This window comes from Melanerpes formicivorus, unplaced genomic scaffold (genome assembly GCF_026170545.1).
Source record: "Melanerpes formicivorus ecotype bairdi unplaced genomic scaffold, bMelFor1.0.p_v2 SCAF_6, whole genome shotgun sequence".
Lineage (NCBI taxonomy): Eukaryota > Metazoa > Chordata > Aves > Piciformes > Picidae > Melanerpes > Melanerpes formicivorus.
The window spans coordinates 1555403-1570699 of NW_027142358.1; the positions used below are offsets into that span (position 1 = coordinate 1555403).

The 15297-nt window shown below is 40.3% G+C and overlaps 1 protein-coding gene across 2 annotated transcripts in view; it reads right to left on the reverse strand.

The window, feature by feature from the left end:
• The window catches only part of ATRNL1 (attractin like 1), a 618199-nt gene that overhangs the window by 534276 nt on the left and 68626 nt on the right, over positions 1-15297 (reverse strand). For both annotated transcript variants that reach the window (XM_068139299.1, XM_068139300.1), the window contains exon 7: positions 14502-14589. In XM_068139299.1, coding sequence (XP_067995400.1) covers positions 14502-14589 — 88 coding nt within the window. The remainder of the gene's footprint in view (positions 1-14501; positions 14590-15297) is intronic.

The window sequence follows — 15297 nt, forward strand, 5'->3', positions numbered from 1 at the left end:
ATCTGATTTAAACCTTCACATTTAATCTTACATTAACCAGCTCAATATCAGACACTAATCCAGGAAAATTATATTTAAACAAAATCAACAATGATGATAAGGAGACTATTTCTCTGTAAAAAAATAAACTCAGCCATGGAAAGGACATGAAAAAAAATCAGTCTCAACTGGATTACTTCAAGCAGAAAAACTTTAATTACATGGCTCTTCTAATTCATGCAGAAGCACTGTTAAAAAGAAAGAAAAAGGAAAAACACCACACACAAAAAACCCAACCACAAAACAAAGAAACCAAACCCCAAAAATCCACACCCCCCCCACCACACTAAACAGAAAGGATATTATATTGTTGTCTTAAGGAACAGTTCACAGAATGGAAATGTGATTTTGCACATAGTTAGTCTATGAGGATTTCATCCAGGACATGCACAAGAGAGCACATTCTCCCTCAAAGTCCTGAGAAAATTCAGTCATCAGAGCCCAAAGAAAAGGGGCAATGTGTGTATAGCAATCACTTAGGCACATTTGCCAAAAATCAAATCCCAAAGGGAAGTACTTTTAAGTTCTTTTAAAGGGATGAAAAACAGATTTTCCAGTCTTCATGAACCACACACCTCAAACAGCAATGCCATCTGTTTTGGTAAGTAATGAATGGTTTAGCTAAATATTGACTGAATGCAAATCCCAGTAAACCTCAGACTTCATCTAGAGTTGTAAAATCATAGAATCATAGAATCGTTAGTGTTAGAAGGGACCTCAAGGATCAGCCAGTTCCAACCCCCCCTGTCATGGGCAGGGACACCTCACACTAGAGCAGGTCGCTCACAGCCACATCCAGCCTGGCCTTCAAAAACCTCCAGGGATGAGGCTTCTACCACCTCCCTGGGCAACCTGTGCCATTGTCTCACCACCCACATGGGGAAGAACTTCTTCCTAGCATCCAATCTGAATCTACCCATTTCTAGGTGTCTTTTTTCCATTCCCCCCAGTCCTATCACTCCCTAACACCATAAAAAGTCCCTCCCCAGCTTTCTTGTAGGCTCCCTTCAGATACTGTAAGGCCACAATTAGGTCTCCTTGGAGCCTTCTCTTCTCCAGACTGAACAGCCCCAACTCCCTCAGTCTGTCCTCACAGCAAAGGAGCTCCAGCCCTCTAATCATGCTTGTGGCCCTTCTCTGACCACGTTCCAGCACAACCAGATCCTTCCTGTAATAGGGGCTCCAGAACTGGACACAGTACTCCAGGTGGGGTCTAACCAGAGCAGAGTAGAGGGGGAGAATCACCTCCTTCAACCTCCTCAGGGCACACAAAGTCAGAGAACAATTTCCAGCTTATTGGCTTCACAGATTGGATCAAGGACAGTTTATCTTGGGTTAAATAACTGCCTCTGGTACTGTCAATGACAATCTTTGCTAGGAAATGCCAGAACAACATACACTCTGCAGGCCATCTGCATGGTCCTTGTACATTTGGCAAGTGTCTTCTGCATACTGCAATAAGGTTTAGAGTCTAAAGTCAAACATACTGGGTTTAGGAAAAAAGGAGAAAAAAAAAGGAAAAAAGGCAGCTGCAGGCTTAGCACATTGGGCAAAGTTTTGTTTGGCATGCAACACTGATCCTCAGAAAAAGAGGCTAGAAGATAAAGAAACTACCTAATATAAGAAGATTGGATCAACCATGTGGAAATTTCAGACTTATTGACAAGGAGCTGATAGGATCTGAACAGAAATGTTAGCTGTATGCTACTATCATCATGCACGTCAAGAAAGATTAGCTCAAACATGGAGGTTCAGCAGAATGACAACAAAACAAAGGCTTGAGAAGGTTATAATGCTGGCCCTGAAGCTATGGTTGATGGCAAACAACAGACTCCAGAACCACAGAAAAAAAATTTCATTACTCTGAGGGGTTAGTTAGTAAATGACTGACCAAACTGTCACACCTCTCTTCAAGTGTACAAGAACATACCTGAAATTTCTGCAAGATTTAAAGCTAATTCTTCATATGAGGCAGGTAAAGATATTGATTTGGAATTTTTAAATCACTCATTTTAAAAACTCCCTGTTATAGAGTACAGTAGAGTAGAATTAACCAGGTTGGAAAAGACCTACAAGATCATCAAGTCCAACCTATCACCCAACACTATCCAATCAACGAAACCATGGCACCAAATTAGTTTGGACTGATGGTGTTGGAACAGAAGATGTTCACATCCTTCAGCAGGAATTTGTAGTAGGATTAGATGTGTGCATCTGAACCCATTCTTTTCATATAAGATAAACCAACATTTCAGAAGATCTTGGTGAAGACCCACACAAGCTGCAAGGGAGATGTGCACTCCCCCTATGAGGAGAGGCTGAGGGAGATGGGATTGTTTAGCCTGGAAAAGAAGAGGCTCAGGGGAGACCTCATTGCTCTCTACAACTACCTGAAAGGTGGTTGCAGCCAGGAAGGGGTTGGTCTCTTCTCTCTAGCAACCAGCACTAGAACAAGAGGACACACTCTCAAGCTGCACCAGGGGAAGTTTAGGCTCAAGGTGAGGAGAAAGTTCTTCACTGAGAGAGTCATTTGTCATTGGAATGGGCTGCCCAGGGAGGTGGTGGAGTCACCATCCCTGGAGGTGTTCAAGAGGAGATTGGACGTGGCACTTGGTGCCATGGTCTAATCACGAGGTCTGTGGTGACAGGTTGGACTCAATGATCTTTGAGGTCTCTTCCAACCTTGGTGATACTGTGAACCCAGTGGAATGGCTTGAATAGGTTTCTTCTTCAAAGGATTCTAGATGGCTCATTTGTTACACTGCCACACAGATCTCAAAAGGCAAATCAACACCACTAACGTGGTGGACTAATTATTTATTTTTAAATGCAGAGAACAAATCACAGCAGGAAAAATTCAGCTAATTAGGGAGTTACAGCTGCTGTGTAACAGTGTTTCTTAAAAGTATCTGACACTGAGGAAAGACACTAAACAACAACAACAAAAAAGTGACCTGAAGAGCTGCATGAACTTTGAAACGATTACTCAGACAGCTGACAGTAAGAAAGTTCTCTCCACACTTCTGCTTAAATGATTCAAAGTTCAGATAAAAGCACACTTCTGTGAGGAGCAATCTTTATAAATGACACAGCAGATCCTGTACACAAGTCTATTCACAGAGAAAAAGACAAGAAGGTCATGACAACTGCTCTATCAACCACAAAAACTGATTTAACTAAGTTAAGCTCATGGCTATTTCTGAGATTAAGAAGCTCCTACTGCTGCTGAAAACCACTTTAAAAGTTAGCAATGATCAGTTGAACATGGAGAAGGGCTCACAGACCAAAGTCAATAGAAGAATGGGGGGAAAAAAGAATGTTACATGCATAGTTATACAGGACAAAACACAATGTTCTGGGTACATAAAGGTGGAGTCAATGATCTTCCAAGGTGCCTTCCAACCCCTTCCATTCTGTGATTCTGTGACCTTTACCTGGAAAGCCTAATGAGGATGAGATTGTAGGAAGGACACAAGAGGAAATGGTGCTACAGCAGCTGTAAGGTTTTCCAGGAACAGATAAAACAGGCAGATAAGTACCAAGAAGATACCAGACTTCAATAGACTCATACTATAAAATTTTGATACCACATGTCAGAAGCAAGACTTTTAATCATAGTGCCAGATAGTAAAGGTGAGCATGTACCCAGTAAAGTAACCTTGGCCATTTTAGATATACCACTTCACATTAATAATATTATCCAGGTTACAGAAAACTTTAAAGACCTCATGGGTATTTTTCCCAATTAAAATGTCATACAAATATTATCATATGCAAATCAAAATATATAAAACTGTACTGTATATTGAACTTGTAATTCAGAGTTCCTGCTCAGCAGGGAGTTCTAGCAAAAGTTAAATTTCTTGCTATAAACTGAGTAGGTAGGCAGCTCACTTATTCATGACATTCCCATCTACAGATGGCATCAGCTGGGTTTCTCAGCAGCTCTTCTGGTACAAGCCAACAAAACAGGGAGTGTAGCTCCTCTTAGTTTCAATGGAATCAATGGAACTTTCCAATACATGTTGTCATTTTCTTAACTCAGCCTTTTACCCCAAGAAAATTATTGCAGTAGGAGTTTTTGATAAACCATAATGACAGAGAAAAATGCCCAAAGGTGTAGGATCTGTAATAGCTGACTGTGCATTTAGGGCAGATATGATGCTTGCCTTCCACTCTCATCCTAAAACCAAAGCTGGGATTGAACAAAAGAGTGAAATCATATTTCTTAAGAGAAGACAAAAATATTCATTTGATCTAGTATTTCCCTTGCAGGGCAACAATTGACACACACATTTCAACAAACGGAAACAAGAGAATAACTCAAACAGGAGAAAAAACAAACTGTCCCAATTTGGAAAGTCTGCTGGAGAAATGAGGACAGTTTTAAAGCATTAAATCAATCTTAATTTCTTCACCTTATTGATATCATCATCAAAAAAAAAAAAAAAGTTCTGCAAAGAAAAAAACCAATTCCAATAAAAATAAATTTTACCCTCTCCTGGTAGGAAGGGGTGAAAAATAACAAGCTGACCTTTGAGGGTCCCTTCCAACCTGATGCAATCTGTGAATCTGTGACTTCTCTCAGCATTATCCAGTGAACAGATCAGAGGTGACAGACAAATTGGATTACAAGAAATCCAAGTTTAGAAAACCCATATATTTTACAGTGAGGATGGTCAAAGACTGGAACAGGCTGTTCAGAGTCATTGTAGAATGACTGCATATATTCAAACCCAACTGGACAATATCTGGAGCAGCCTACTGTAGTTGACTGTTTTGATCAGGGAGTGTGCTGGTCCTTTCCAACCTCAACTGTCCTTTGTGATTCCATGAAAACAGACTTTTAACACAGGCACACCTTTGGAGAGCCTCTTCCTTGCTTAATATTCTATTACAAAAATAATCCACTGGATGATAATGAAATCCACATTGGAAAAAAAAACAACAAACACAACAACAAAGCAAACAGACAGACAAACCCCAAAAACTAAACAGACCAAAAAAAACACCCCAGCACAAACACAAAAAAACCAACCCAAAACACAACCATAACCCAGAAACCTTGAATATTCACTTAGGGTGACTAAATAGATGACACAGGAAAAACTTACAGAATTTTGGTAAACCAATTGTTCTAGAAGTCTGAAATGTAAATACTGAGGGAAGCCCTGAAGGACTGAAAAAACAAAACAACACAAAAAACCCACAACAAAACTTTCTCTGTACATTTATTCATAAAGTATCAAATGAAGTAAGGGTCTACATGAAAATACTCCAAATCCAAAAATTAATTCCCAGGATGACAAGATGTTAGGGGTTGGAAGGGACCTCTTCATTGAGTTCAACCCCCCTTCCAGAGCAGAACCAATTCACCTTTAAATGAGTAGTCACAAATTAAAATGGTGATTTGAGCATTCAAAGCTTCATTATAACTGATAAAATAATTTGCAAATAAAATAAAAGACTGCAAAAAACAAAACCCAAACAACAAACACCAGTGCTCCAATATCCCAGGCAACAGAACAAGCAACAGAACAAGAGGACACAGTCTCAAGCTGTGCCAGGGGAGGTTTAGGCTGGATGTTATGAAGAAGTTCTATACAGAGAGAGAGAGATTGGCCATTGGAATGGGCTGCCCAGGGAGGTGGTGGAGTCACCATCACTGGAGGTGTTTAGGAAGAGACTGGATAAGTCACTTAGTGCCATGGTTTAGATGATTGTGTTGGGAGATAGGTTGGAATTGAATATCTCAAAGGTCTTTTCCAACCTGGTTAATTCTATCCTATCCTATCCTACCCCATCCTACCCTTCACTTTAGCTTTCTCATGTTCCTGACTTCCAAGGCTGTGTGCTTGGCAACGCCTGAAAAATCATGCCCTGAAAGCATCACCTGGTTTTTTGGGTAACAGAATTAACGAGACTTCAAATGCCTTCAGAGGAGCATTTTACAGCACAAAAAGAATTGAAATAGGGCAAGGAATTTACTCCACAAGACCACCAAAAGAGCAGGTAAGAGCACCCACTTGTCAGCTAGGTCCCAGTCAACAGACTATAAAGCAGAGCCAAATAACTCTTCTGCACGCTTCATGCTGAAACTTAAACAGAGAGCCATAATCATTAGTTCCTTTGACCTTGGACAGCCTCCTTTCCCTACACTGTATCTCAGTGTTAATATTGATTTTATATGTCATATAAATGCACTAATTCAAGATTTGTCTAAGGCTTATCGTGGTTGGATTTGTTAGACTTTGGCAATTGTGCTTTTTCTCTACAAGAACAATACTTATCAGCAGCTCTGGCTGTACCTAGGAACATTACACTGCTATGCAAATTCTGCCTGCATTCCAAAAGAATCTTATCTGGTAGTTACCACCAAGAAGGAAAAAAATTAATAATAATAATAATAATGTGTAAAGGAAAGGCAATAAGGGGGCAAGTTACAATCCATTTCTAATGAAATGGAAGAAAATTAATCATGTTAAAATAAACAGTTTCAATTTTCTATTTCTTGACTGTATCATGGCTACACAGAGAAGTTGATCCCCCAGAAGTAAGGTTTCTGCCTTAATTCTCACATAAATTGAATCTGTTCCTGAATATTTGGCCAAAAATGTCACTCTAGAAGAACAGTCATTCTTCATGTCCTTAAAACAAGGCTACCAGTCTGATTTCCCCCCCATAATCTGTACCCATGCAGTAGTACATAAATGAATTTGAGTCCTGCTAGTTTACATCAAGTAGTAAGATAAGATAAGAATGAAAACAAGAAAACTTTTGTTTTCTATATAAACTTGAAACTCCTTAAATTCTAGTCAAACCTGTGCACTATTAAGACATTTCTGGAACTTTTTTTTCAGGCAAAATATAAGGGAAGCTGTCATCTGGCAATACCTCATCTATCACAGACCTGTTTTCTTCATTCAATATGTACCATCCGGATCAGGAGCATCTAAAACCTTCCCTTCTCTTCCCCAGACCATCATCCACTTCAACAGGGTAACAGTACCAAAAATATTCTTTTATATCTTATATCAAAAGAAAAAAAAAAAAACAACAACATGAAACCACACAACAAAAACCCAATAATCAACTTGATCTCATAATCCTCCCATTAGATCAAGACTGACAGGCTGGAAAGCAATCTTCACTTAACTGTTCCTCCTGCAGGCTGCTTTATTATACTTAGTATCATAGTATCAGTCAGGGTTGGAAGGGACCACAAGGATCATCTAGTTCCAACCTCCCTGCCATGGGCAGGGACACCCCACACTAGATCAGGCTGGCCAGAGCCTCATCCAGCCTGGTCTTAAACACCTCCAGGGATGGCGCCCCAACCACCTCCCTGGACAACCAATTCCAGGGCTTCACCACTCTCATGGTGAAGAACTTCCTCCTCACATCCACCTACCCTATTGTGGAACTATATTCCCACTGAATAAGAACCTACTAAGTTACAGGTTATTATAACCTAAGCTTCCCAACAGGACCAAATTCTGCTTCACTACAGAACCCACTGCAGCAATTTGTATGTCATTACATCAACCTAATCAAGAATGCTCTTTTTCTTTCTTTATTGTTTCAACAGTTTTATGCATGGTTGCTGGCTACAGTTGAAAGAATTAACCACAGTAATAGTTAATTAGCACTAGTATTAATAGCATAGGTAGAAAATACTTGCACATTCTAGTGCTCTTCCAAATTACACTACAACAGCCAACAACAATAGGCATTAAAAGAACAACAACAAACCAAAGCAGAAAAAAAAATTCACTCTTTTCCTTTGCTACTGCTAGCTTTTGATTAGACTAATAAAAAAATACCAGAAAATATACACACTCAACACCAATGCTAATTAATTTGGGAAAGGAAACAAAAACAATTACCCTTTTTTAATAAAGTTTTAAAATGGGAAGTAACATCCATAAAACTCAAATGAGTCAAATTAAATTTGATTGTGTATAAAATGCCCCATATACTGTAAAATATCTTTACAAGTGCTACTTTGTCAGCCTGTCTGTTTGCTTCATTCCTATTGCCAGTCTCAAAGGAAACGAATCTCAACGTCCAGTCATCTTTCCACTGTTTGGGGAGCATGAGCAACAGCTCAAATATGAGGGCAAATTCTGTGATACAAGCAGCTCGCTACAGAGCAAACGCCCAGCAGCGACCATATACACACCTTGTATCTGACTCTCTTTCTACTTTATTCTAATTGAGATCCAGTATTTTTCAAATTCCTACCTCCCTATCCTGTTTAGTGGCCAGGCAGAGAGGGACCTGGGGGTACGGGTTGATAGTAGGCTGAACATGAGCCAGCAGTGTGCCCAGGTGGCCAAGAAGGCCAACGGCATCCTGGCCTGCATCAAGAATAGTGTGGCCAGCAGGAGCAGGAAAGTCATTCCACTCCTGTACTGAGCACTAGTTAGGCCACACCATGAGTTCTGTGTCCAGTTCTGGGCCCCTCAGTTTAGGAAAGATGTTGAGTTGCTGGAACATCTCCAGAGAAGGGCAAGAAAGCTGGGGAGGGGTTTGGAGCACAGCCCTGTCAGGAGAGGCTGAGGGAGCTGGGGTTGCTTTGCCTGGAGAAGAGAAGACTCAGGGGTGACCTTATTGCTCTCTACAACTACCTGAAGGGAGGTTGTAGACAGGTGGAGGTTGGTCTCTTCTCCTACACAACCAGCACCAGAACAAGAGGACACAGTCTGAAGCTGTGCCAGGGGGAGTTTAGGCTGGATGTTAGGAAGAAGTTCTATACAGAGAGAGTGATTGCCCATTGGAATGGGCTGCCCAGGGAGGTGGTGGAGTCGCCATCACTGGAGTTGTTTAGGAAGACACTGGATGGGGCTCTTGGTGCCATGGTTTAGTTGATTAGGTGGCGTTGGATGATAGGTTGGACTCTATGATCTCAAAGGTTTTTTTCCAGCCTGGTTAATTCTATTCTATACCAAAAACCTTCAAAGCCAGTTTCTCCAGTCTCTTTATAGTCCTATTATCTGAAAGTATGTTGACAGTTTTCAGTATCAAGATGCCAGGAACTATATACAGTCTTGAGATACAGGAGAATCAGTTGCTAACAGAGGTAGGTTGCAAGTTTCCAATAACCAGACTGAAGAGACACTGAAGGTACTAACAGTTTAGTTGGTCTAAAAGCAAGAACACTTTCATACTCTCTGCTCCAGAAATGCATAAAAAGTCTTAGTCACTTGTTATAACCATACATCAGTGGGAGTCTTCTGATCTTTTTTTCCTTCAGAATAAAGAAGTACAGTACTTCAATTTTAACTAAAGAAGTTTTCTGAGGGAAATGGGCACAGTAACTTATTTCATCCTCCACAGAGTCAATTATACAGCTTCAATTTACCTTGCACCATGATCAGGCAATACTAGCTCTATGCTCTCACTGCAGTTTAACACTAGGCTTCAAAATCTCAGGAGCTCAAGTCAAAAACTTAATCTAATTTCTTCTCTGTGGATATTTTTTTCTCTTAACTATAAAGGCAACATTACACAATGACTAGTATACAGCTCAAAACACAGCTCAAAGCTGCCATCTCTAGGTGTTATGTTCTACTACTCTTCATACTAACCTACTTTTCTGATGGTTTTGTTGTTTGGGTATTTTTGTTGTTTATTTGTGTTTGCCTTTTTATTTTCCCCCCCCAAGAGACTGAACACCTAAAAGGAAAGGTAACAAAAGTTTATCCTAACAATTTAAGCATTGTCTGTAAAAGGACATACTTTTTCCCTTGACATTTCTTCAGCTTACATAATCAGCTTCTTCTGGTCCATGTAATTTTTAACATTTGACACAATCACTCTTACAAGCATAGTTAATTATTTGACAAGAGCAGTGCTCTGTTCATTACTAGTGAATTCTAATTGCTAATTAACATGTGCCTTCGACAACAGCAACGGCTTCTTCACTACACACTTGTTAAGATTAACAAAAGCTACAGGTAAGAGTTGCATTTCCTCACTGAGATCCAAACAGTTCTCTGAATTAACACAAGCCTACTATATTTAATATTTGCTTGGTAAAGTATCTCCCAAATGGTTGCCCTTTAGTCTGGAATACCTGAAGAAAATATTAGCACTGAGAAATAAAAATGTTAAATGACAGCCTTCATTCTGAGCTGCTAAATGATGCATTACTTGACTGTTTCTCAACTAAAGGTTGAATATGGTGATCTCAAAGGTCTTTTCCAACATGGTTAATTCTGTTCTATTCTAAGGTCCACATTCTACAAGGACCATAATAACCAAAGATAGTGGTCAGAAACATCTGCCCTTTCAAAGAACAGGTATGTTTGGAATGAGTAAAGCAACTGACCAAAAGAAACACACACAATTTTTAAGTTGATGTTGGGGGCATGCACAGAATCTAGTTCACATTACTACTGAAAACCTCCTCCACGACATTAGCCACGCCATGTATGGGTTCAACATCTTCAGAAGAGCAACAGATGCCAGAAAAAGAACAAAACCACACCTACAATTCTCCTTAGCCTGAAAAGGAGCGACATATAAAAGGAAGACTAATCATATAAAGAAATTAAAAGGTACAACTAAAATGATAATATCTTTAAAGACATTTTAAGGACATACCCAGATCATGTGAAGGCTACCTATTAAAAAGTAACAAAATCCAACAGTAATTCCCATTAAAATTAACAAAATATGCAAAGCTTAACAGAAGGGTAAGCATAGAATCAGTCAGGGTTGGAAGGGACCACAAGGATCACCTAGTTCCATCCCTCCTGCCATGGGCAGGGACACATCACAGTAGATCAGGCTGGCCAGAGCTTCATCCAGCCTGGTCTTAAACACCTCCAGGGATGGGGCCTCAACCACCTGCCTGGACAACCCATTCCAGGGCTTCACCACTCTCATGGTGAAGAACTTCTTCCTCTGGAGACTGCTAGAAGGAAAAGTGTACTTCAAAATGAAGGTTCAAGAACTCCAGCAGATTAAAACTCAGAGACATATAAAGGCAAGCCATGAAACAGTTTAACAAGTGGCCAGGAAACTTATATAGAAAGTACTACCATATCACTTTTCAGAGGCATGAGAAATACACCCAACTAGATAATTTGTGGTGCAAACAGACAGTCTGAAGGAGTACTCTGTGAATCCTGGGCCACAGTAATAAAATTCAATTAATTTTCCTATGTGAATTCTTCATGGTAGACTTTGCAAGTATTTCTGTGGGAGAAATTGGTAACAGAAGTTTACAGTAAAAACAAACCAAACCAAAAAAAGAAAGGAAAAAAAAAAAAAAGGAGGGGGACAGGGGGGAGAGAACCCCACACAACACACAAACCCACCAAACTGACAAAACAATCAGCAAGAAGTCACCAGCATCCAAAAGATAACAGCTGATCCCTGTCTGTAGTATGTAAATTCCCTCCCTGAAAATACTGTACAGTACTGAAAAACTGAAAAGCAACAGACAGAAAGGAGGTGGTGGAGTCACCATCCCTGGAGGGGTTCAAGAGGGGATTGGATGTGGCACTTGGTGCCATGGTCTAGTCATGAGGTGTGTGGTGACGGGTTGGACTTGATGATCTTTGAGGTCTCTTCCAACCTTGGTGATACTGTGATAAGACAGACACACTGATGAAAAGTCTAACAACTTCTGGAAATGGAAGTTCTATCTTGCAAATCATTGGATTCTTCTGCAGAAACCCAAAATCTGGTTGACAATTACCTCGAATTTCCAAAACATGCTTGATAATGTTCCTTGTGCCTTAAAGAAACTAAGAGGCTCTGGGGCATGTAAAGCAGAAAGAACAGGTGTAAATAATTCTCTGAGGAAAAGTTTGGGGGCACAGGGGAGGGGGGGAAAGGGTCACTTTGAAAATGAATAGTGGTCATTAGCTATGTTCCACAGATATCTACAACTGGGATTTGTTTGTCCAACATGCTAAAAAACAATCTGGCATGGGGATGGATGGGGGAAAAGTACATTTTTTCTGACAATACTGTGTTATTCAAAATAGCTGAGACAATGTCAAAAGGGAAGAACTGCAGAAAAATCCCATAGTACTGAATGCACAATCCAAGGATGAATGAAAGGGTGGATAAACGTTCATGTGGATAAGCATATAAAACAATTATGTCTGAATTTTGCATTGCCTAGAATGAGATCTTGAGGTTATAAAGCAATAGTTGTGTGAAAATACAAGTTCAAAGCCAACAGCAGATTTTCCAAAAGCTAAAATACCATTAAGAATTAATAGGACTAAATGAGACTGTTAATTCTATGATAACAATCCCTGAGGTACCAATACACTAAAGACTCTGATACCTTTTATCTCAGAAGGGATAACCAGGAAAGGTAGAGCCAATGGCACAATGTTACATAAGGTATGAAATAGCCTCTACCTGTTTTTAGTATTTTTGCTTATATTTATAGTTTCATTCAGGGTTGGAAGGGACCACAAGGATCATCTAGTTCCAACCCCCCTGCCATGGGCAGGGACACCCCACACTAGATCAGGCTGGCCAGAGCCTCATCCAGCCTGCTCTTAAACACCCCCAGGGACGGGGCCTCGACCACCTCCCTGGACAACCCATTCCAGGGTTTCACCACTCTCATGGTGAAGAACTTCCTCCTCACATCCAGCCTGAATCTCCCCACCTCCAGCTTCATTCCATTCCCCCTAGTCCTATCACTACCTTTCTTCTTACCTATTCTTCCCTAGGCATTCATTACTCAAGGGATGTTAGCTGGCTAGATGAACACTCTGGTCTGACTTGATCCAATCTTTTTTGTTCTTTCTTACTGGAAGTGTCTTATGCAACCAACTGAAAATTTGTGATACAACTTCTACATTTCTCTAACACAGTTAGCAAGTTTGCCTTCATCTGTGCCAGGCTAAAGTATGCACTGTGTTCACTTTTAGTCCTTCGTATTTCGGGGACATGACAAACTGTGACCGTTTGAGGCTGTGCCTTTAAGAAAAGGGCAGTACTGGGGCACTGTGGCTGAATGCTTTGTAAACAAAAGACAGGTCTAAACGAATTTCATTGGTAGATTGGTGGAATGCAACTTTGAGTTTTGAGTGCGACTGAGACTTTCCTCAGTTCACTTTCCCCTCCCTTTCCAGCTGGTCCGCTTTTAGGCTCTCTGCCAGACTGACCTTGGACAGACAAGCGTGTGTGGCCTACTAACACTTTGCTTGAATTTATAACTGCTTTAAATAACAACTGCTCTTTTTCTCTCTTTCTAACCCTCTTTGGGGAAAAAGGGGAGAGAAAGGGGTACAGGGGGGGAACCCTCCTCCGGGCGGGGGGTGGACGACTTCATTCCTGTATTGTTTTTTTTACTTTGCTGTATATTTCTGTGTATATATTGTAAATACTGTAAATTGTGTGTATATATATCCCGCATTCCCTAAAAATTGCTTGTAAATATAGCATTTCCCTTATTTGCTCCTCTGGCTGTGGCTAGCTGTGGTTTTTATTTCTTTTTCTCTTTGTGGAGGGAGAAGGCTGGGCCTTCCTCTCAAACCCACGACACTAACACTAGTCAAAAATTAAGGAATTAACAAAAGGCTTTTTTTTCTTGTAATAAAAGTAATTTCTCCATATATACATTCCATCAGTACAAAGAATTTTTCTTATGCCTTTTTTTTTTAGTGAAATAAGCCTGAAGTGCTTTAAATAAAGCAGCATGCAGACTACAGGATACCACCAGCAGAAGCAAAACTGCCAGTAGTTCATATTTATTTGAACTTAAGAGTAAAACCATAATATAGGACAACAATTTGTATTTTCATACTGCTCTGGTTCTGGAGAAAGAGTAATAACACACAAATTAAAAAGGTATTTCTTACTGTCATCGCCTTTAAAGGCATTAACACACCTTAATGGCCCTGATTAACCACACCTGAAGCTCAGGCAAAGATCCTCAGCCCCTGACTACTTCTGACACTGCCTGCTGCAAGGACCTCAGTGTGTGCTGTAGGTAGCTTGTCTCCTAGATGGACCTCATGCATTCATTGTAGCTCTATCTTCTCCTTGTGCTTTTGATTGGACTCCCTGAATTATCCTGGGTTATCACTTGCCATGTCTGGAGCTGTCAGAAGACCCTATTACCAGCACCTGATAGTGCCTGTCAGCAAGGGCACTGTCCATGCTGGTGTTGCCCTTGGATCCCAGCTCACCTTCCCTTACCACAATGCCAATGATATTACACTTGTTTCGTTGGCAAGTTCCACTTCTCAGGGTTTATGGTTGGTCAAGCTAATAAGTGGTCTATATCTATGGCACAACTATATTTTTTTCCTCAGAAATTGTGCAATACATCTAAGCACTGAAGCAGTCACTAATACAAAAATGTTTGGGGTCCTGAGACTGACTTATCCTCAAAAATCTACATTCATGATGTATCATTTTAGGATCACTAACAGCATACACAAAGAAATTCATTAAGTAGGATGCTGAAGAGTCCAAACCTGATACAAAGCAAGAGTGTGTCCATATCTCTGGAGTGGCCCTTTGGATACAGGGACTACGTTCCAAATATTGCTTTCCAAATTGTAGCTAGAAGAGAAACAGAAAGGTAAACATTTTCCACCTGCAGAGAAACGGAAGCTTTTGTATGTTCAGACTAAGTTCTGCTGGATAGATTTGTTCAGTGATATTACCAGTTGTGACAGTGTACTAACTTGTGACAGTGCACGAAACATTCATCAAGCAAAACAGAAGCAGCTCTTTCAGGGACCTATCAACAGCCTCAGAAAAAAAAATGGGACTGCAATAAAAGTTACCAGACTTACAAGAAAGTTATGAAACTAGGTTGCTAAGATCACTCTTACTACCTACATAAGAAACCCACCTTACTAAACTGCTTATATCAGTATCTTCTGCACTGCTTTGAAGATGCATTGTTGAGCACCCTCTTGGCTATAAGATTGATTTTAATTTCCATTAAATTTGCATTAATGGATTAACAGGCAACAGCAGGAGGGGGAAAGAAAACAAAAAAGAGTTTTTTAAAAAGAGATAGAAGTAGGAAAGAAAAAATACTAAGGATGATGGGGCTTGTTCTGGATTATTGCAAACATATGGAAGGAAACAAAGTAAGCAAAAACAGGAAAAAGCAGCACACTACTAGACATGTGCTAACACTTGCAATTACTGAAGGGAGGTTGTAGCCAAATGGGGGTTGGTCTCTTCTCCCAGGCAACCAGCATCAGAACAAGAGGACACAGACTCAAGCTGTGCCAGGGGAGGCTTAGGCTGGATGTT